This window comes from Malaclemys terrapin, chromosome 2 (genome assembly GCF_027887155.1).
Source record: "Malaclemys terrapin pileata isolate rMalTer1 chromosome 2, rMalTer1.hap1, whole genome shotgun sequence".
NCBI classification, from domain to species: Eukaryota; Metazoa; Chordata; order Testudines; family Emydidae; genus Malaclemys; species Malaclemys terrapin.
In genome coordinates this window covers 42898480-42921792 of record NC_071506.1, presented here as the reverse complement: position 1 = coordinate 42921792, position 23313 = coordinate 42898480, and the positions used below count along the sequence as shown (strand labels likewise).

Sequence of the window (23313 nt, the reverse complement as noted above, 5' to 3'; positions counted from 1 at the left end):
ACTTGGATTTTGGGTCACAAATTATTTATGTAGAGAAAACTATTGCATTTTGGTAGCTATAGCATAACAGTGATGTTGATCCAAATGCACCAGCATCTATCTTGGTTGCACATGTATCATAGTAATTATGCATGGAAATGAACAAATTATATATCTTCCTAGTCACTTGCCAGTGTAATTACCACAACTGAATACACAATCACAGTAACTGTGCACACAAATTATGCATACATGTAGTCCTGAAAATTTAAATGTTGCCTTCAGCATCTCTATTTTGAAATTCTTACATAAACTTTCATCCACCGAATATAAAAAGTGTTAAATTTTAAAAAGATATGTGCATTTACTCAACCTTTCCTCAGTTGAGAATAAAAAATAAAACAATCCAGTCAGTTTCCTATGTTCTCCAAGCTAATATAACACATTAGCAAAATCTCACCATTGCCATAGGCTTTACTAATTTAAAATGAGTGAAAAAGATATATAAAGAAACATGGCCTTTATTTCTCTCTATATATACGCATTTATTAACCTTCAAATAACTTCATAAAGAATACTAAAAAGGCTAGGAATTGCTTTGAAAAAAGAATAAAGCATAAAATCAACATCTTTAAGAACACCTGTCTAAATTTTCATTAGCTTGTTCCAGGTCTAAAAGTTCAGTGGAAGATTTCCAAAGGCAGTTTTTTATCTTACACACTTAGAACTACAGTATCTGCTTATACTTCAGACTAGAAATATTGAGAAGACTCAAACCTGTGAAAGACATTTGACATTTTTGCTAATGTACATAAACAACAAAATGGAAAACATGCATTCGTTTTTCAAGGCTAGATTCTGATCCATCCAAATTAACATAAAAAAATCATTTTGCTAGGCCAAAAGAATTTATTATAAAGTATCTCAGAGAATAAAACATCTCAGATTACATGACAGAGATGATAAATATTTAAAGACTATTGTATTCTGGCAGATCACGTCGTAGTCTTATTGCCTTCAGCTTCTCTACTTTGATTTTTGCTTTCAGTAGCTCTTCTTCCAGCTGCTGCTTTCTTTTCAAGCCATCCCTCTTTTCTTGGACGTAAAGCCCAATTTTTCTTTGATTTTCCAAGATTATCTGATGCTCCTCTTTCAGCATTTGCAACATCTGTGGCTCATACCCACACGCTGGCCTAAAGCGTTCTCCAACCTCAAGCCTAAAAAAATCATCTCTTCTTGGAATGGGAGATGAAGATAACATCATTCTCATATCAACAGAAGACAGTGAAGTTGAAGGAGATCTCTCCATAACATGCACCAATTGGTGTTCTTCTCCTTGTTCTAAGTCCTCACTCTGCTGTGAATCTACAGCCAAGGAAGGAGGAGGTTTGACATCCTCTTCTGGTTCCAACTCCATTGTGACAGTCGCAGGATGGTGATCCAACACTGCTTGTGGGGAACTGGTACCAGCAACTGTTTCTTTATCTATGTTAGCACTAAAACATATATATAATAATTAAGTCATTATCTGTAAACAAAAGCCATTATATACAAAAATAGGAGCAGATTTAACTTGTGATAAATATTGTAATTTCCTGCAATATATCTTGGAAGAACTTACTTTATTAAGTTTAGGTATTAAGGTGAGCTAGGACCTAGGACTGTATATAACTTCCCCAGTGGGGAGAGGTGACAGATGTAAGCCCTGGGAAGTATATAGGATTTCAAGAGACTATACTGAATTGTGACAAACAAATGTGTTCTTTTTGGGACACCTCAATCTGGGACAGTTCCTCAGATTTGTCACCTAAAAAGAATGTGTCATGTGTGAGAATCTCCCTCATATCCTCTGCAGTGAAGACCAATGAAAAGAGTTCATTCAGTTTCTCCGCAATGGCCTTGTCTTCTTTGAGTGCTCCTTTAGCAGCTCAATTGTCCAGTGGCCCCACTGATTGTTTGGCAGGGTTCCTGCTTGTGATGTACTTAACAGCAAAAATGGTTTTAGTTTGTGTGTCTTTTGTCAGTTGCTCTTCAAATTCTTTTTTGGCCTGCCTAAGCACACTTTTACACTTGACTTGCCAGAGTTTATGTTCCTTTCTATTTTAGTCACTAGGATTTGACTTCCAATTTTTAAAAGATGTCTTTTTGTCTGTAACCGCCTCTTTTACTCTATTGTTTAGCCATGATGGCTTTTTTGGGAGGGTCATCTTGTAGTTGTTGGGTTTTTTTATTTGGGGTACACTTTTAATTTGAGCCTCTATTAGGGTGTTTTTTAAGTTTCCATGCAGCTTGCAGCCATTTAACTCGTGACTGTTTGTTATAACTAGCCTCCCCATTTTTGTGTAGCTTCAAAGTTAAATGCTACTGTGGTTGGTTTCTCTGGTATTTTTCCCCTTACAAGGATGTTAAACTTAATTACATTATCGTCACTATTACCAAGTGGTTCAGCTACAGTAAAAGCTGTTTTATCCAGCATGTTGGGGAAACGGGGGGTGCCGGTAAGTGAAAAATGGTGGTTAACTAAGAGGGAGGGAGTTTGGGTGTGGGAGGGGATGTGGAGTACAGGCTCTGGGAATGAGTTTGGGTGTGGGAGGGGGCTTGGGGCACAGGAGGGGGTGCAGGATGCCGGATCTGGGGGTCGCTCACCTCAGGTGGCTCCCCGCAAGCAGCGACCTGTCCTGGCTGCTCCTAAGTGGAGGCACGGCAGGCAGCTCTGTGTGCCGCTTCCGTCCGCAGGAGCTACCCCTGCATTTCCCATTGGCTGTGGTTCCCAGCCAATGGGAGCTGTGTTGCTAGCGCTCGGGGTGGGGCAGCATGGAAAGTCGTCTGTCGGGCCCCCGGCTGGGAGCAGCCAGGACAGTTCGCCGCTTATGGGGACCTGCCCGAGGTGAGTGGCCGCAGGATCCGGCACCCTGCATCCCATCCCATCCCATCCCAGGCCCCAAGTCCCCTCCCGCACCCAGACTCCCTCCCAGAGCCCACGCTCCACACCCTCTCCCGCGCCCCAACCCTTTGTCGGCCCTGCACCAACCGGACTATAAAACAAAATTTTAATGAAGATCAGAAATGCCGGTTTATAGAGCTTTCTGGTTGGTGAAGTGCCGGATAAAAACAACAGCTTTTATTGTATTATCACTTCTTGGTGATCCTGTGCTCCACTTAGGACTAAATCAAGAATTGCCTCTCCCCTTATGGATTCCAGGACCAGCTGCTCAAAGATGCAGTCATTAATGGTGTTTAGAAATTTTCTCTCTGCATCCCATCCTGAGGTGACATGTTTTCAGTCAATATGAGGATAGTTGAAATCTCCCATTATTTTGAGGTTTTAACTGTTTTGTTTTTGAAGCCTCTCGAATCTCCGTGAGCACTTCACAATCACAATCACCATTCCTTGTCAGGCGGTGGTATAATCTTCCTGCTATACTCATTATTCAAGCATGGAATTTCTATCCATAGAGATTCTATAGTATTGTTTGATTCATTCAAGATTTTCAGTATATTTGATTCCATGCTTTCTTTCACATGTAGTGCCATTCCCCCACCAGCACAACCTACTCTCTCATTCCGATATATTTTGTACCCTATTACTGCGTCCCATTGATTATCATAATTCCACCAAGTTTCTGTGATGACTATGATATCAATAGCCTTATTTAATACCAGGCACTCAGGTTCACCCATCTTAGCTTTTTAATTTCTTGCATTCGTATACAAACAATTTTAAATTTTGTCAATATTTAGTTGTTTGCCTTCATGTGATGTAACTGAAAGGCACTCCTTTTCATTTGCCTGTTTCTCTTCAGAGCCTACCTGTACTTTATCAACTTCTATCCTCTTCTCTTTACTAGGTTATAAAGTATTCCCTTTAATAAATCCTCCCCTAAGGGATGTCTCTGTTCTTCCACATCTGTCATCTTTCCCCCAGCCCTTAGTTTTAAAATTCCTCTTTGACATTTTTAATTTTACATTCCAGCAATCTGGTTCCATTTTGGTTTAAGTGCAGCTCATCCTACCTGTACAGATCCTCCTTTTCCCGAAAGGTTCTCCAGATCCTAATAAACCTAACTCCCTCCTCCAAACTCCATCATCTCATCCACACATTGAGACCCTGCAATTCTATCTGTTTAACTAGCCCTGCATGTGGAACTGCAAGCATTTCAGAGAATGCTACTAATGAGGTCCTGACTTTAACCTCTTACCTAGCAGCCTGAATTTGGCCTTCAGGACCTCTCTCCCACCTTTCACTATGTTCCTGGCACCTACGTGCTCCCCAGCACCACACAGAAGTCTGTCTAGATGTCTTGAGAGGTCTTCACACCTGGCAGGTTCTCCCAGTCATCACAAATCCAACTATCTATATTTTTAATAACTAAATCTCCCATTACTATTACCTGTCTCTTCCTAATAACAGGGGTCCCCTCTCCCAGAGAGGTAGCCTCAGTGTGAGAAGATACCATGACATCATCTGGAAGAAGGGTTCCAGCTATGGGATTATTTCCCTCTGCTCCAGTTTGATATTCACCTTCCCTGAGATTTCATCCTCCTCAACAGCACAGAGGTTGACAGATGAGGGGGTGGGACCACTCTATGGCATCCCAGAAAGTCTCATGTATGTACCTCCCTGTCTCCCTTAGCTCCTCCAATTAAGCCATTCTGGTCTGAAGAGCCCAGACGTGGGCTTTATGGGCCATGAGTCACTTGCACCAAATGCACACATTTGCTACCTGGCCACAAGGAAGCAATCACGCATGCTGCATTAAATGAAATAAACTGGATAGCCCCCCACTCTGCTGCTGGACTTCTGCGTGCGTGCGTGAGTAGCTATGAGGTAGCAAGAGAGTCATAGCATGGAGTAGAGGTGGGAAACCACAGACAGGGAGGAAGGCTGGCCAGCCAAGAAAGCTAAGTACCACCAGAATTAAGACCCATGCACTCTTAATTGCCCCCCCAGTGCATACGCATTATGATATAGTTTTTAATTACATGATTACATACTATTTTCTTCCACAGGAGCCCTCTCTTCTTCAGTGCATAGGATGGATGATGCTTACTTAATGATCAACTATTCAATATTTATCCTCCTTGTTGAATTTGTGGACCTAGGCCATATTTACTGAACTCTTTTTAAACCCTGCTCTGAAGACCGAATTATTAATTTCCTTATGAACTTTTCTATGGTGCTCATCACTACAGAAGCTGAATGCTTCACAGATATTAATGAATTTATTTTCACAACACTCCGACGAGAGTGCTATTACAGTATTATTATTCCCATTTTACAGATGAGGATCTGCCTAGAGTCCTGTGTGGATACACAAATATGTATCCGCATCCGATCCGCAAAAATTATCTGTGGATATCCGTGGATTTGTAGGGCTCTCCACTGGGGGGTGGGCTGAGGCTCGGAGGCATTCCCCCCCCCCCCACCAGAGCCCAGTCGGGGAGAGCCTCTAGGGCTGCTGTGGGGAGCCTGTACGGAATCGCGGACCCTCCACCTGACCTTGGCTGGGCGGGGAGACGGCCGGGAGCTGCTCTCAGCCCCTTTCCCTGCACCACAGGCAGGTGGAGAGTTTGCCGCGGCTCCCCAAGGCTCCCTGGCTGGGCTCCACACTGGCCTGGCCAGGGGAAGGGGCAGGGAGGGAAGAGACCTGTGGACATGCCCGGTGGCTGCTCGGACCTCTCACCCAGGGCAGTTGGAGGATCCGCCACAGCTCCCCACAGCTGCCTGCATGGCTCTTACTGTGGCCCGGCTACGGCTTCAAGCCACCCCCTCCCCCAGCCGGTTCCGGGTCAGGGAGAGACGCACTGGCAGCTGTGGGGAGCTGCAGCCCCCGACTCCCGCCCAGTGACCCTGCCCCCCAGCCTCTCCGCTCAGTGTCCCTGTCCCGCAGGCTACCCGCCCAGGGCAGGTGGAGGATCCATGCCACAGTTCCTCAAAGCTGCCCGCCCAGCTCTTACCGTCAGAGCCCTGCATGGATACAAAATTTTTATCCGCATCCATGCCGCTATACACAGAATGGTCCACAGATATAAAGCGGATACCCGCGGATTTGCAGGGCTCTAGATCTGAGACACAAAGAGATTAAGGTCAAAAGTGGCCACTACTTTTGGATGCCCAATTTAAGGGCCTATGGCCTCATTTTTTACTTAGCATTCATTTTATAGCACTTTATTTCTTTAAAGCACAGCTCTTGCCTTCAGTTTCACCTGTAAGTGTTCTGCACTTCTGCAAATCTAGCCCCACATTTCTCAACTTGGGCACCCAGAAAATGAGCAACACATAGGCTATGTCTACACTAGAGACCTTACAGTGTCACAGCTGTACCAGTGCAGCTGCGCCACTGAAAGATCTCTCATGTAGTTGCTCTATGCTGATGGGAGAGCTCTCCCGTCAACATAATTAAACCATCCGCAATGAGCGGTGGTAGCTATGTCGGCAGGAGCGCTGTGCATACTACCACTTATGCCGGCGAAACTTATGTCGCTCAGAGATATGGTTTTTTCACACCCCTGAGCAACAAATTTTGCCGACATAAGTGGTAGTGTAGACATGACCATAGTTACTGGCAACCTGTGAAAAGTTTAGTTTAAGTGAGTTGCCTAGCATCACAAATGATCCACAAGGGGACTTAGGTGTTAAGTCCCAGGCCTTGGCTACACTTGAGGATTGTAGTCGTGTCGCCAGCGCAGCATGAGCTCTCTCGCAGCGCTGTAAGTACTCCAACTCTCCGAGGGGAGTAGCTTGCAGCGCTGCAAGGGAGCGTGTAGCGCTGCAGGCGCTGATTACACTGGTGCTTTACAGTGCTGCACTCGCTGCGCTCGGGGGGGGGAGGAGGGGGCGTTTTCACACCCCTGAGCTCAGCAAGTTGCAGCGCTGTACAGCACCAGTGTAGCCAAGGCCCTAGTTTTAGGCATCACTGCAATCCACAATTCCCTGTCTCAGCTGCTGCCTAATCCCACAGGCACCTAAACTCACTCAGTAACTTTTTTACTGTAGATGCCTATGTTTTCTCACTTTGAGCATGTACACTGCAGCCTCACTCTAGAAGTCCAGACATCTAGCTCATGCCTAAGCCCCAGCACAATCCACAAAGTAAGGGAAATGAGGCAGTCCCCTACCTATCTTCCCTATGCAACCCAAACAGGGGAACTAGACACCCTGGGTCACCCATCTGTCAGGTGGGTGCCCTAACCACCAAGCTATAGAGTCAGTCTCGCTCTCTCACTCTGCCCTAATTACTCTAATTATTTACCCAAAGTGGAGGAACAGATTCAATAGAAGAGACTGAGGAAGCCCCACATCAGAATATTCCCTATGTCTTTGGTTATGGCACTCTCCTAAGAGGTAGGAGACCCCTGTTCAAATCTTTTCTTGCCATCATACAGAAGGGGGAATTGAATCTTGGTTTCCCACATCCTGGGTGAGTGTTCTAACCACTGAGCTAAAAGTTATAAAGGAGATACCTCCAGCTCCCTCCTTCTCCATTTCTTGCTTAGGCACCTAAACTGCCTGGCTCCAAGAAAGGAACTCCTGGCTGTAGAATGCAGAGATAGGCATGTAAATCTCAACTACAGGTAGGTGCCTAACTCCATGAGAGAGGCAGGCTTAGGACACACCCTTCTTGTCAGCATCTCCAATTAGCTAGCTTAGGCAACTCCCCGTCTAGTGTACTGGCTTTTGTGGATCCCACTTTTAGGCACCTATTTCTCCCTATGTATTGTATAGGGAGCCTAGACACCTAATTCAGGCTTTGTGGATCCCAGTGATTACAGTGATTTTCTAGGAACCTGAAAGCCAAGCATTGCAATTCTGAGTGTCACAACACCTAAATCCCTGTGTGGATCCAAGAGCCTCTGTGGCAGAGGCAGGAATAGAACCCATTTTTCCAGGGTAAGATTCAATTGCCTTAACCATGAGACCATCCTTTCTCTTCAGACAATACCCTGCCTCATTCACCACACACCTTTCAACTTGTACAACAAATGAGGCAGGGGGCCTACTGACAACTGCTTCATTCAATACACAGCCCCGATTAATTCCTTAAGCAGTGTCCATCTTGTGCACTGAATGAGGCAGAGGTCCTGTGGGAAAAATATGTGATCATGTAATTAAAGACTGTATTATAATACATACACAAAAGGGGCCAATTAAGGTTGCATGGGCCTTAATTCTTTTACTTCATAACTTTTGAGTGCTTGACTTTACAACCTTAACATTCCCACTGCCAAGTATGACTGCCAGTCTCTTCTCCACTCTTCTCCACTCTTGTCCACATGCTGTTTTTCTTCCTTCCATAACCTCAGCTCCTAATGTGGCCTTCCTCATCCTTACTTGCTGTTCCTAGCCTGAGCCAAGGGGTGGAAACAAGTATCAGGAGAAGCAGGTCAAGCTAAAGAGAAAGAGAGGCTCCCAGAAAGGGGAGGGGAGGTAAACTGGGAGTTGGTACGGTCTAGAACAGCCCAATGGTGAGAAATCCACAATGATCCACTACAGTGGACCCCACCAAGAAACTAGCAAAATGATAAGCTTCCACGTAACTCAGACCTGTGAATTAGTTTTAGTTAGTTTCTTAAGAGCTAAACAACAGTAAGATAGAAGGTGAAAACAGAAAGAAGGAACTGTAATAAGAGAAGCTCCTCTTTGGCAGTTACAGTGGGACTCCTGCCAACTCCACTGAAAGAAAGGGAAACAACAGTTACCATAATGGGGGTGGTATTTATAACCCTGAGGCATCCATGATTCATAGGTTTTGTTTAATTTAAAGTAAGGTAAGAATTTCTTACCAGATACCAGGTGACATTAGGACTTTGTCAACTACTTATATATACCTCCAAAAACAAGGTCATGTTATAATGGGTTAAAACTGGTTATGCTTGGAGGGGGGGGGAATGTATTTTAGGGTTAAAATGGAAGAATACAAAATAATAGTGCATTTTGCATAAGCTATTTAAAAGTATTTCTCCAATACTTAGTGCACCAACTGGTATATTAGGGGGAAATCATTTTGGGCACCAATTCAGTGTTCCTGGAGTCCTAACAGATTCCAAATATGTTTGAGTTGCAGTAGTCAAATTATGGAGATCACTGGCTCTTGAACATGCTGTGCATGAAAAGCACCATTACTGTATCTAAGTCCATGAAACATCTATACCTCTCAGACTAATTTTTCTCATTACAGTAGGTGGTGATCAAAACATCACTTTTATACCTAATTAAAAAGGCTGTTTTGTTTTTTATAAGATCTTTTGAATTTTACCTATACGGGCATTCACCAGTAGCAACTAGGCTGCACTGGTGCTACAGATTTCTTTACATCAAAGCCCCACAAGAGCATGTTATTATTTTTTTTTTTTAAGAGAATCTAGCACGATAGGATTTAGACAATTGTTACCATTCAGTTCAGTCATTGGCACCATGAATCAAACTTCCCATGTGTGCACATGCCAGCTTCCCCTAGAACACTTAGCTGTTGCACCAACCAACTATAAGTAGTATCTGATTAATGGGAAGCCAGCTTCACATACTATTTTGATCTGCTAGTGAAAAGAATGTAAAAATGTAGCTTTATCATGATTTCTGGATAGTGGACGGAGTTTACTTTTATCCTTGTTAGTTTAAAATATCTGCATCCAGAGGAAGCAAAATCTGACCCTAGCAGTTTCTGATCCTGAAAAGACCAATACTGTACCAGCAGAGTGTGTTGCAAGTCTGATTTGAGGGGCATTATAGCAGCTGTGGGGGGAAGCTTGCCCACTGCCTGCTTGTATTATGTCTGGCTCAAATCTAGACAGTCTCACTTCATGGAGCACTGAAAAGAACTACAAAAGAGAAAACTACTGATTCTGTAGCTCCCTAATCTCTGTTTATATGCTTACAAACTGCCTAACATACAATACATGGATTGTTATTTACAGTTTATATTGCAATTAGCTTTGCTCTGGTTTCAGAAAATGTCAGCAAGTGAAGGAAAAGTAATCTGTAAAAATCTATTTGTAGTGTTAAAGGCACTTTACTGAATGGAGACAAAGTGCTTAAGGTCTGGATTCAGTTAAAACATATTCAATATTTGCCTAATAGAATAATTTATGATACAGAAAGGTATATGAAATAGATTTCTTGGTTCCCTGAACTTTATATAGATCTTATGTAAACTGGTAATAGTTTTATATGCAGCAAGATGACTGCAGTATTACCTTAAATGGAGGAGAATAGCCATCACTTTGTCAGTGTTTGAATAATCTGCCTATTAAAAGGTGAGGGAGGGGTAGAGGTTGGAGCTACTATTTCTCTGTGATTCCCTCTTAACCCTCACCTTCCAGAATATGACACAAAACACTGAAACAAGCTTTGAAACACAGCTGAAAATAGAATGCAATGTTAAGTCACCATAAAACAAAGGAAATAGTATCTTGCTATTGTTTCCAATCCTTTTCAACTCTGTTGGGGATATTTGCTTTAGGACACTGAACTCAAGTTAAGAATAAGTCTTATAGAGTAGGTAGGAGGCGCCATAATTTTAATTTAATAACAAAGTAAAATGTATCTCACCTTTGAAAACTGCTCCTGTCTCTTAAACACACACTGGAAATCTGTGGAATCATCTCCACAACTTTCTTGGTTGGCTCAGAAATGCTGCTTTTATAATCTGAATGGGTCTCCTTTTGCTGCAATAGCTCCTGTTTGGCATATTCTTTGAGCCTCTTGTACAGCGTGCGCAGGCCCTGTGCAGTACGAGGAGGACGATCTACTCCGATGGCATTGTAGTTATCGGCTATGATATCCCAGCATTTGTTTTTTTCCACTATTACTGAATGCTTATTGGTATGTTCTTCAAGAATTTTAACATACGGCTTCACAAGTTTTAGCAAATCAAGCTTTTCAGATAAGGTAAAATTAGAAGATCTGGCCTTCCCAACCATTGTTATCTCTGAATTAAGGAGGCAGTTTTTGAAACCACCATGCAGTCCCTAGCTCTGCTCAGCTCTTTTTCACAAACAGAAAAAGATCAGGCTTAACTAGGCTAGTCTCATTTAGGCCCACGCCTACAAGGGAGGGTTTATTAAAATTCCTTCAGCTTAAGCTGACGCAGGTTCAGGAAATCTGCTTAAGCCAAGCCTGACCTACATAAGGCTTCAGACTGAAGACGACGGGAAGAAACAAGCAAAATACACTTTAGTATGAAGGGACCAGACACACAGGATTTAAAAACAGAAAGGTTTAAAGATAAGCATGTTACCCAGCTGAAATTTAACCAATTTAGCTTGAGTAAAAAGCTCTCACAGATCTCTAGCTGAAAAACTGAAACTGCTCTGAGATTTTAAATTTAATAATGTCAAAAAAGCAACAATTGTTTTGTGTAATGTATTGATTGTTGAAATTAAACACAACAGCAGACGAGATAAAAACTAGAGAGATAAGTGTGGCGTGTGTAGAGAGATCCCTAACAGAGCCCCTGATCACTGTTCCCCAGCTGCTGTTAGCTCTTACAACATTTGCATAATGCTAGTCCTGCTGTCAATCAGGAATTGCATATCCTCTAGCTAGTTAGGTTACACTCAGACTCAGACTTCACAGTAAAGCTAAGCTTCTCCTGCATTTTGCAGGCTGCTTTAGCTACCTACACACAGGCGTTTTAAAGAAGCAGTCTCTGTTAATGATAAAACATTTATCTAGAGCAAAAACAAAAAAGAGATATACATGAACAATTAATTGTCCTTTAGCTTCTGCCTGCAGCTGTGCCCTGCTAAAACATGCCTGTCCTGTAATGTGTATGTCATCAACATTCAGTCTGCAGTGCCTAAGAAATGGCATGATCTAACTCCCAGTCTGCATGTAATAAAGGTTACATTCAATCATGACAGATTTACTGAGTGTATTACAGTGTGTAGATACTGGGATTTTCATACTATCCACCAGGAAAAAAAATCTACTTTTATGATAATACTTCCAGGCATTCTTTCAGTGTCAAATATTTTTATTAACAAGATGCGCATGCTGTACCAGTGCTAATCATTCTGCATAGCTAATATTTTTCAAAAGTCTCACTTTAAACACAGTCTTATTTAAAAATACATATACCAGGTTTTAAACGTCTATGGTCTAAATTAAACCAACAAAATCTGAGAAACACAAGAACTTATAAAGCTAAGGACAAGAATGGTTCCACTTAAAAGGGGGGAGCTTGTAGGGGGTTACTGTGTACAGTTCTGAGCACCAAGTTTGAAAAAGGACGTCCATGACTACAAAATCAAGAGTTTGAAAATGAGCTTGATTTGAAGGGATACTGGCAACAGCTTCTCAAGCTTACCATGTTTATCCTTGAAAAACATAGGCTAGGATGGGGGTGAAGGGGAAGAAATCTAATTATAGTTAAAAGTATCTAAAGGCAATAAAGACAGATCTAGGTAGGAGTGTGCTCATTCGTTTGGACTGCATTCAAAGCAAGATTAAATAGAGTTTCTTAAAGTTCTGAAGCCTATTGTAGATGCAACTTGAGAAACAAAACTCTTATTTGGAGTGTGAGCAGTTGGTAAAAACACTGCTTTTTATGCTTAGCTTGCCCGCTTTTTCCCATGCTTTGCTCTTTGCCTATAGTAATGTCTAGTGTGAAAGATTGAGGTGTCTGACCCTGAATGAGAGGACCATCAATTATGAATGACTCTATGGGAACAATGGTATTTTCCAAAGAGAGTAATCAAGCAAAAAAACTGATTCTCCCAGTTTGTCTCTAAGAGGGGCTAGGGCTTTAACCACCTGACTAGGACACTGAAGCCAGTGAATGAGTCACATTATAGAGGGGACAGAAACTTTACTTAAGGTGAAGATCTACTCTACTCCCTCTCGCACCAACCAACCATTGCACACAACAAGAGGACTGCAGGAGGGGCCTACCCATTGATATACGGACTATGTCCTGAGGACTCACAAGAAGGCGTAAGGGCATATAAGTTCTTGTTGTTTCGCCTAAAGATCTGTAACTCTTGTATGCTTTGAGAGTAAAAAGTTACTTTGGTTTTAGAAACTCCTGTGCAAAGCCTCTATTCCTGACTTTACCTGCCACGTGGTCACCCAAGAGTTCAGCTATAAACTAGAGTATCCAAAATGAAATGGAACTCTGGGGGAATAAGCATCAGCAACTGGAGCGATTTAGGAAGTCCGGGACTGGTCTTAAAGCCTTTTGCAGTTGGACTGTGAAGTCTCAAGTCCCAAGGAAGGATTTTTCATAGATTATAGGACTGGAAGGGACCTCGAGAGGTCATCGAGTCCAGTCCCCTGCCCGCATGGCAGGACCAAATACTGTCTAGACCATCCCTGATAGACATTTATCTAACCTACTCTTAAATATCTCCAGAGACGGAGATTCCACAACCTCCCTAGGCAATTTGTTCCAGTGTTTAACCACCCTGACAGTTAGGAACTTTTTCCTAATGTCCAACCTAGACCTCCCTTGCTGCAGTTTAAACCCATTGTTTCTGGTTCTATCCTTAGAGGCTAAGGTGAACAAGTTCTCTCCCTCCTCCTTATGACACCCTATTAGATACCTGAAAACTGCTATCATGTCCCCTCTCAGTCTTCTCTTTTCCAAACTAAACAAACCCAGTTCTTTCAGCCTTCCTTCATAGGTCATGTTCTCAAGACCTTTAATCATTCTTGTTGCTCTTCTTTGGACCCTTTCCAATTTCTCCACATCTTTTTTAAAATGCGGCGCCCAGAACTGGACACAATACTCCAGCTGAGGCCTAACCAGAGCAGAGTAGAGCGGAAGAATGACTTCTCGTGTCTTGCTCACAACACACCTGTTAATGCATCCCAGAATCATGTTTGCTTTTTTTGCAACAGCATCACACTGTTGACTCATATTTAGCTTGTGGTCCACTATAACCCCTAGATCCCTTTCTGCCGTACTCCTTCCTAGACAGTCTTTTCCCATTCTGTATGTGTGAAATTGATTTTTCCTTCCTAAGTGGAGCACTTTGCATTTGTCTTTGTTAAACTTCATCCTGTTTACCTCAGCCCATTTCTCCAATTTGTCCAGATCATTTTGAATTATGACCCTGTCCTCCAAAGTAGTTGCAATCCCTCCCAGTTTGGTATCATCCGCAAACTTAATAAGCGTACTTTCTATGCCAATATCTAAGTCGTTGATGAAGATATTGAACAGAGCCGGTCCCAAAACAGACCCCTGCGGAACCCCACTCGTTACGCCTTTCCAGCAGGATTGGGAACCATTAATAACAACTCTCTGAGTACGGTTATCCAGCCAGTTATGCACCCACCTTATAGTAGCCCCATCTAATTTGTATTTGCCTAGTTTATCGATAAGAATATCATGCGAGACCGTATCAAATGCCTTACTAAAGTCTAGGTATACCACATCCACCGCTTCACCCTTATCCACAAGGCTCGTTATCCTATCAAAGAAAGCTATCAGATTGGTTTGACATGATTTGTTCTTCACAAATCCATGCTGGCTGTTCCCTATCACCTTACCACCTTCCAAGTGTTTGCAGATGATTTCCTTAATTACTTGCTCCATTATCTTCCCTGGCACAGAAGTTAAACTAACTGGTCTGTAGTTACCTGGGTTGTTTTTATTTCCCTTTTTATAGATGGGCACTATATTTGCCCTTTTCCAGTCTTCTGGAATCTCTCCTGTCTCCCATGACTTTCCAAAGATAATAGCTAGAGGCTCAGATACCTCCTCTATTAGCTCCTTGAGCATTCTAGGATGCATTTCATCAGGCCCGGGTGACTTGCAGGCATCTAACTTTTCTAAGTGATTTTTAACTTGTTCTTTTTTTATTTTATCCGCTAAACCTACCCCCTTCCCATTAGCATTCACTATGTTAGGCATTCCTTCAGACTTCTCGGTGAAGACCGAAACAAAGAAGTCATTAAGCATCTCTGCCATTTCCAAGTTTCCTGTTACTGTTTCTCCCTCTTCACTAAGCAGTGGGCCTACCCTGTCTTTGGTCTTCCTCTTGCTTCTAATGTATTGATAAAAAGTCTTCTTGTTTCCTTTTATTCCCGTAGCTAGTTTGAGCTCATTTTGTGCCTTTGCCTTTCTAATCTTGCCCCTGCATTCCTGTGTTGTTTGCCTATATTCATCCTTTGTAATCTGTCCTAGTTTCCATTTTTTATATGACTCCTTTTTATTTTTTAGATCGTGCAAGATCTCGTGGTTAAGCCAAGGTGGTCTTTTGCCACATTTTCTATCTTTCCTAACCAGCGGAATAGCTTGCTTTTGGGCCCTTAATAGCGTCCCTTTGAAAAACTGCCAACTCTCCTCAGTTGTTTTTCCCCTCAGTCTTGATTCCCATGGGACCTTACCCATCAGCTCTCTGAGCTTCCCAAAATCTGCCTTCCTGAAATCCATTGTCTCTATTTTGCTGTTCTCCCTTCTACCCTTCCTTAGAATTGCAAACTCTATGATTTCATGATCACTTTCACGCAGGCTGCCTTCTACTTTCACATTCTCAACGAGTTCCTCCCTATTTGTTAAAATCAAGTCTAGAACAGCTTCCCCCCTAGTAGCTTTTTCAACCTTCTGAAATAATTTCCGGCAAGGATCTGCACCTAGGAGCGAGCCTTACAGGCCCAAATCTAAAGATCATGGTGGGACTCTGCCCAAAGCCAGTTGGCTTGGAAGAACATGGAATCCAAAGGCTGAGTCCTATTACTACATACTGGTGACCCAAAACTAAGAGGACTCAGGCAGGTCTGTACAATGATCATTAAAGTGCCTGGAGCCTTCCCATTTCCCCTGAATGAAACATATCCTAAGCCTTCATTTGACGACCCTAATTCCTTCCCCCAAATTTCTATCTACAACTCCAATGTTTCCACAGCTCTTGACCAACTTGTAACCTACCAGTTTCAATTCTCATTCCACTCACTCACATGCTTCAGTATGTGTATTAACTCAGTTAATTCAAGAGCACAAATCAGAGCTCACTTAACTGGGACACTTGAAAATCTCAATACACTGTCTATTGCCTACTCCTGCGGGAATTCTGCGCCACTGCGCATGCACAGAATTTATGTCCCCCGCAGATTTCTTTCCTTCCCTGCAGAAAAATGCAGTATGTTTCGGTGCCCAGGGCAGCCAGCAGAGAGGTAAATCACTGTGGGGCAGGAAGCAGGACTGGGAAGACCTGGCTGGTGGCTCCTACCCTGTGCCAGGCTCAGCTGCTAGTCCAGGCTGGGCTGGGAAGGATGAGACTTCCTCTTCCCCCACACAGCATCCGGGGCTGGGTCAAACCCACCCCCAGATTTCTCCCCCTGCTACAGGAAGCTCTGCAAAATTCCTTCTCCTCGCCCCCCCTCCCCCCACCGCTTCTTGCACCCATCGCTCCTCAGCTGCAGGGGGAGGGATTCCTGTACAGGGAACTGCTCCCCCATCCGCACAACCCCTGTGCATCCAGATCCCCTCATACCCAGACCCTGCCATTGAGCCTCACCCCCCTGCACTCAGAATTCCACTGATAAGCCCCACTCGCCCTGCACCTGGACCACCCTGACGAGCTACCCGCACCCCCACCCAACCAAGCCCCAACCAGTTGCACATGGATCCCCATCCCAGAGAGTCCCACTCCCCCAGCATCTGGACCCCCTACTGAGCCCCACACATACCCAGAACCCCCACACCCAGACCCCCCGCACTGAGCCCCAACCACCTTCACCTGGACCCCTCTGCAGAGTTCCATTACCACTGCACCCAAAAAATCCCAACAAGCCCCTGTGCATCCAGACCCCCTCCTGACCCAGATTGCCCCATACAGAACCCTCTCAACCCACACCTGGATTCCCCCCACACTAAGCCCCTCCACACTTGGATCCTGGTCCTTGCACTGTGTCAGGGTTGGGTGCAGCCTCACTACTGAGTCCATGTCCCGGGGGTGGGGAGAAGCTGCACAGTGATTTCCCAATTCTGTGCAGCCAGTGGCCTTCCATTGCTCCACAATGCCCCATGCTGGAGCCTCCACATTTCTTTGACAAATAAAATATGCAGAATTTTAAAATATTGTGCGCAGAATTTTAATTTTTTCGGTGCAGAATTTTTATTTTTTTGGCACAGAATGCCCTCAGAAGTAATTGCCTCATTACACAAAGCCTTGTTATTCATGTGACAAAGTGAAATCAGACTATCAAATTATGAACTCTGTGTTACACAATATGTGAAAATATTAGCACTGTGACTGTTCAAGTCTGGACTTGGCCCAGGACAGCCTCTTGTACTGCATTCCAGACAGCTGCCCTGCCTGGGAAAGGTGTTAGACACCCTGAAGGACTAACACTGATCCCATCAAGGCAGAACAGATAAAACTAATTTCTTATTAACAATATTCACAAAGGCTCTAGAGGCCAACCCCCTAGCAACAAACCAAGAAATAAACAAATGGTGCAACTCTGTGGACCTACGTACATTGCAAATAAAACCATGCCAGAGGTTTTGTTATAAAATTATTCAAATTTCTAAAGTAAATATGACCTTAACTGTTTAAGCATGATAACATGTCCAAGAGGCATTAATGTCAAGGGAAATATGGCCAATGCTTTAGCCCTGTTACAAAACATGGTCACAATCCTGGCTACACTATAAACTGGAAAAATAGTATAGCTCATTCACAGAACAATTGTGGTGTAATCAGGTCTCCCAAGCAGTTGTATATGAAGCTGTGGTGAGTTAGGACGCTCTGTACAACTTATGAATTCTATTTGATACTGGGGGATCTTTGCAATCTGCACCGATGCATACAAACTCCATCTGAATATGCAGCCTTTTATCTTTATTACCTGTTTGCATGGGCAGCGGGTGAACGGTGGGCTCTGGGAGTCTAACTCCCGCCCTGGCTGGCCCCTTCTGCCTGACGCCCCCTTTCCCCCGCTGGAGCTCAGAGCCCCCACCCCTACTGCAGCCGCCGCTACCCCCCTTTTCACCCCAGCCGTCCAAGCGCTGGGTGAGTGGCACACCACCCCCCCCCGGCTGCTGCGGTCCCACTGCTGAATGGCCCAAGCACCGAGCGAGTGGCTCCAGTGCCCCCAGCACGAGGTGGGCAGCCCCAGCGCCTCCAGCCCCCCCCCCCCCCCCCGCCTTCCCTCGAGAGCTGCAGGCCCAACATTCCCAGCCTTGGAGAACCAGGCAGCACGGCCCTGGGCGGCGCCAGCCCCCCAAGTCCTGGCCACAGGGCAGCTGCCCTAGCCCCAGCACGCTTCCCTGAAGAGGAGTAGCCTACCTGGGTTGGGGCCAAGGGGGAAGCAGCAAGCAGGAGGGGGCCTTGGGACTGAGTGTGGACAGGGTCACGCGGGGCTGTTTAGGGAGACATAGCTTCCCCCAGCCTACAATACGCACTGCCCATGCCTGTTTGCCTCCACATTGGGCTGAAATTCCAAAAGCTGGTGGCAAAAAAACAATAGGGAGTCATTAAACTTTGACAACTGGTTATCCAAAGAGATAGCTCCTACCCAGGAGAATTGCTTTGTCTGGGGAGAGATTGCCTTGGCAATGAAGTCATCTGGCAGGGTTCTCTGGTCACCTGGCAATGGCTCCAGTGGAAAGAGGAAGGTTATAAAGAGGGAGGAGCTGATCTTTCCTGGGCCATTTTTTCTCTAGCTCACCAGGAGGGGGAGAGAGAAGCAGCCCAGCATGTCAGGGCCTCCAAAAGGTATTGTCTCCCTTCCTGAGACTACATGGTCCCCCTCCAAGGACTCCCAGGAGTAGGGTGAGCTAGTAAGGGGCACTGCAGTTAGGATGTTTATTGTTTTCTAAATGATATCCACACTTTCTTGTATTTTATATTATTAAGGAAGAGAGCCCAGAGTGTAACACAATTACTGAGTATCTGGGTGTGTTTTATGCTTCACAATTACTACAAGGCTTCCAAGATAGTTGAACTGTAAATCAGAAGCTTCATACTTTTGGGGAAGAGTTCTAAGAGAAGGTTTGTTTATGTACAGGGAGTCTGGAGAGTCAGCATTGTGCCCACAGGGGCTATGTAGCTGCACAGTGGATTCCTGCTCTCAGGATAAGGAGCTAGATAGCAGGTCTGTACCCCAAGAATGGGCCTAGGGACCCCAATATTGGGACATTGGCTGGACTGTGTTCAGGTTCAGGAAAAAACAGTTACTCACTGTCATAACTATAAAGGGAAGGGTAACAGCTGTCCTGTGTACAGTACTATAAAATCCCTCCTGGCCAGAGACTCCAAAATCCTTTTTCCTGTAAAGGGTTAAGAAGCTCAGGTAACCTGGCTGGCATCTGACCTAAAGGACCAATAAGGGGACAAGATACGTTCAAATCTTGGGGGGGGAAGGCTTTTGTTTGTGTTCTTTGTTTGGTTGTGTGTTCGCTCTCGGGACTGAGAGGGGCCAGACATCAATCCAGGTTCTCCACATCTTTCTAAACAAGTCTCTCCTATTTCAAACTTGTAAGTAAATAGCCAGGCAAGGCGTGTTAGTTTTCCTTTGTTTGCTCAACTTGTAAATGTACCTTTTACTAGAGTGTTTATCTTTGTTTGCTGTACTTTGAACCTAAGACTAGAGGGGAGTCCTTTGAACTCTTTAAGTTTGATTACCCTGTAAGGTTAATTTCCATACTGATTTTACAGAGATGATTTTTACCTTTTTCTTTAATTAAAAGCCTTCTTTTTAAGAACCTGATTGATTTCTCCTTGTTTTAGATCCAAGGGGGTTGGATCTGTATTCACCAGGAGTTGGTGGGAGGAAGGAGGGGAGATGGTTAATTTCTCCTTGTTTTAAGATCCAAGGGGTTTGGATCTGTATTCACCAGGGAATTGGTGAAGGTCTCTCAAGGCTACCCAGGGAAGGAAATTAGCCTTGGGATGGTGGCAGCGGAACCAGAGCTAAGCTGGTAGTTAAGCTTAGAAGTTTTCATGCAGGCCCCTACATTTGTACCCTAAAGTTCAAAGTGGGGATCCAGCCTTGACACTCACCTTCTCGTAACTGTTGTTCTTTGAGATGTGTTGCTCAGATCCATTCCAGTTAGGTGTGTGCACGCTGCGTGCACAGTCAGAAATTTTACCCCTAGCAGCACCCGTCGGGTTGGCTGTGGAGCCCCCTTGACTGGCGCTTCTATGGCGCTCAATATATGACCCTTCCAACACGGCGCCCCCTCAGTTCCTGCTTGCTGGCTACTCTGGACAGAGGGGAAGGTGGGTGGGTCTGGAATGGATATGAGCAACACATCTTGAAGAACAACAGTTTCAAGAAGATGAGTAACCATTTTTTCTTCTTCGAGTGCTTGCTCATATCGATTCCAGTTAGGTGACTCCCAAGCCCTACCTTGGAGGTGGGGTCGGAGTTACAGAATGACAGACTGGAGCACTGCTCTGCCAAAGGCTGCTTTGTCTCTCGCATGCTGGGTTATAGCGTAGCGAGTGGCAAATGCATGCACCGAGGGCCACGTCACCACCCTGCAGATTTCCTGAATTGGCACCTGGGCCAGGAACGCCTATGCTGAGGCCTGTGCCCTCGTGGAATGGGCCGTGAGAGCCGGGGCTGGATCGTTGGCTAATTCGTAGCAGGTGCGGATGCAGGAGGTAATCCACAATGAGATCCTCTGCGACGAGACCAGGAGACCTTTCATACGGTCTGCTACCGCCATGAATAGTTGGTTTGACTTTTGGAACGGCTTCGTCCATTCCATGTAAAAAGCAAGTGTCCATCGACCACCCGGAGAGTAGAGCTGTTACTCTTGGCAGGTCGCATGAGGTTTAGGGTAAAACACAGGCAGGAAAATGTCCTGGTTGGAGTGTAATTGAGACACAACCTTTGGAAGGAAAACTGGGTGAGGCCGGAGCTGCACCTTGTCCTTGAAGAAGACCGTGTATGGAGGGTCAGAGGGCCTTCAGCTCCGAGACCCTCCTTGCCGAAGTAATGGCAACCAGAAAAGCAACCTTCCATGATAGATACAGGAGTGAGCAAGTTGCCAACAGTTCAAACAGGGCAGGGCGGTTGGCCGAGGCCACTAGCACCCTGAGCTTGGATACCACCAACCGGGAGCTCTTAGTCAAGGTACCCTGGGCCTTGTGATATGCCCAGGGGGTCCAAAAGGGACACTGTGCCAGCCCCTGCCATTGCGCTGGCCATGGCATTGTGCCCACATTGGGGCGTCTATGTGCCGACCAGTGCCAGCTCCGGTGCGAATATCTGGACCCCACCTCCAAGTCTGAAGACGAGGACCGGGATGTTGATGGCCATGGCGGTGCCAAGTGAAGCTGGGTTGATGAGTGGTGCTAGGATTCGGAGTGGCACCATGAAGACAACCAGAGCTGAGACCTCGACCGGTGCCGAGAATGGGACCTGTGCCAAGACGGGGACCTGTGCTGAGGCGGGGATTGGGGCCAGGATGGTGAGCGGTGCCACTAGTCAGAGCAATGGCGTGAGATGAATCAGTGCCGGGACTCAGAGCGGTGCCTCCTTGTCGGTGCCCATAAGCAGTGCCTTGGAGATGCAGATGGATGCAACATCACCGTCTTTCCCCGTGACGGTGCTGCCTTCAGTGGTGCCGGAGGCTTGTCGCAGAGGGCCAAGGACCACGGTGCTGTCATGGCAATGAGGTCCCTCTCAGCCTCAAAGATGTCTGGGTGGATGGTAGCCCCACCATATGGCTTAAGGAGTCCAGCGGCACCAGACTCAACGGTCTCCTTTGCGGGGCCAAATTCAAAGGTGCCAGCTCCAAAGCTCTCAAGGATGCGCCCTATTGGCCAACTCCAAAGGAGTGGGTCTTGAAGGCAGTGATCCACTCCTACCCTGCTTCCGGTGCCGCTCATGTGGCGCCGGGGAATGGGACTGGTGCCAGACAGTTCCCACCGGCTTCAGCGCCAGGGAGTGGCGGTGCCGCGTGTCTCTGTGCCCAGAATCCTTCTGTGGTGCCATTTCTGCCACGGATATAGGAGTGCTCCGCACCGATGAACTCTGTGTCAGGTCTTGCCGTGCCAAGGCGGATTGCGGCCTCAGAGCTGCCTCCATAAGGAGCTACTTTAAACAGAAGTCCCACTCCTTTCTTGTTTTAGAGCGAAACCCTTTACAAATCCTGCACCTATTGGCTTGGTGTGCCTCCCGCGGACACTTTAGACAAGTGTTGTGGGGGTCACCCATTGGTATGGGCTTATTGCAGGACTTGCAGGGTTTGAACCATTGCGACCGAGGCATGGCCCAAGTCCCCAAGGGAAGATGGGAATGGGGGTTTCCCTACCTAACAACTAAACACTACTAACACTAATAACTACAGCAAACTGAAAGACTAGGAGAACGAGAGGAGAACTTGCTAAGCAAGCCACCACATTTCCAATGACTGTCACTGGCAGTAAGAAGGAACTGAGGTGGCACCGAGTCGGCAGGGTCATATATTGAGCGCCACAGAGGCACCACTCCATGGGGCTCCACAGCCGACCCAACGGGTGCTGCTGGGGAAAACTTTCCAACGACTGTGCACGCGGCGCACACACACAAAACTGGAATCTATATAAGCAAGCACTCGAAGAAGCAGCTTAAAACATCTGGGGATCCAGGAACACAGGGACTTAGGCCTTGGCTACACTTGGGGATTCACAGCGCTGCCGCGGCAGCACTGTGAAGCACGAGCGTAGTCACGCCGCCAGAGCTGCGAGAGCTCTCTCGCAGCGCTGCAAGTACTCCACCTCTCCGAGGGGAGTAGCTTGCAGCACTGCGAGGGAGTGTGCAGCGCTGCAGGCGCTGATTACACTCGTGCTGTACAGCGCTGCACTCGGGGGGGGGGGCGTTTTCACACCCCCGAGCGCAGCAAGTTGCAGCGCTGTACAGCGCCAGTGTAGCCAAGGACTTCGATTCCCCTCATAGCAGTCCTGTGGGAGGGTAGGGGGCACCCCACTTGATCTGTAACAAAAGTGTAGACAGGACCCAAAGAAATCTAATTATCCCCAATGAGTCCATGCAGTAGAAATACTTGATGATTAATGGTACTGAATACAGGTGATAGAGCTAACATGAATAGTATGAAAAGCCATCTCAGATCTAACAGTTAACACTCCATCACACAACTAACACTGTCTTAAGACCTGCAGCTAGACCAAATGATGAAAAATTCCACTGTGAGTAGGTATTCATGGAGTTACAAAGGAAATCTTGAGACTAGGCAATGTCAGACCATTAATAAATACCAAGAGTAGGTTTTTGAGCATGGACTCATTTCAGCCAGGGTTGCTTCCTTCCCGCTAAAAAAGAAAAACATAAATGATAACTTTCATCTAATAGCAAAGTGCCTTGTTGATGTATTCCACAAACATCAAGAAGCTGTCAGCCTAAGCAACCACAGAATTTTTTATGACATGAAA

General features: G+C 45.6%; 2 protein-coding genes across 3 annotated transcripts in view; both read right to left on the bottom strand.

Moving 5' to 3' along the window:
- Nucleotides 1-23313, bottom strand: part of RAD54B (RAD54 homolog B) — a 118296-nt gene that overhangs the window by 71040 nt on the left and 23943 nt on the right. The gene's annotated exons all lie outside the window — the stretch shown is intronic.
- On the bottom strand, nt 8-10943 carry FSBP (fibrinogen silencer binding protein). The gene is made up of 2 exons (XM_054019356.1): nt 10529-10943; nt 8-1475 (listed from the first exon to the last, which is right to left on the bottom strand). The coding sequence occupies exons 1-2, from the start codon at nt 10897-10899 to the stop codon at nt 950-952; spliced, it is 897 nt and encodes a 298-aa protein (XP_053875331.1). The 5' UTR covers nt 10900-10943; the 3' UTR covers nt 8-949.

Coding starts and splice junctions, on each gene's coding strand:
- FSBP (XM_054019356.1), bottom strand. CDS start 10,899: ATGGTTGGGAAGGCCAGATCTTCTAATTTTACCTTATCTGAAAAGCTT. Junction 1,476..10,528: donor GACAGGAGCAGTTTTCAAAG/GTGAGATACATT, acceptor TATATGTTTTAG/TGCTAACATAGATAAAGAAA.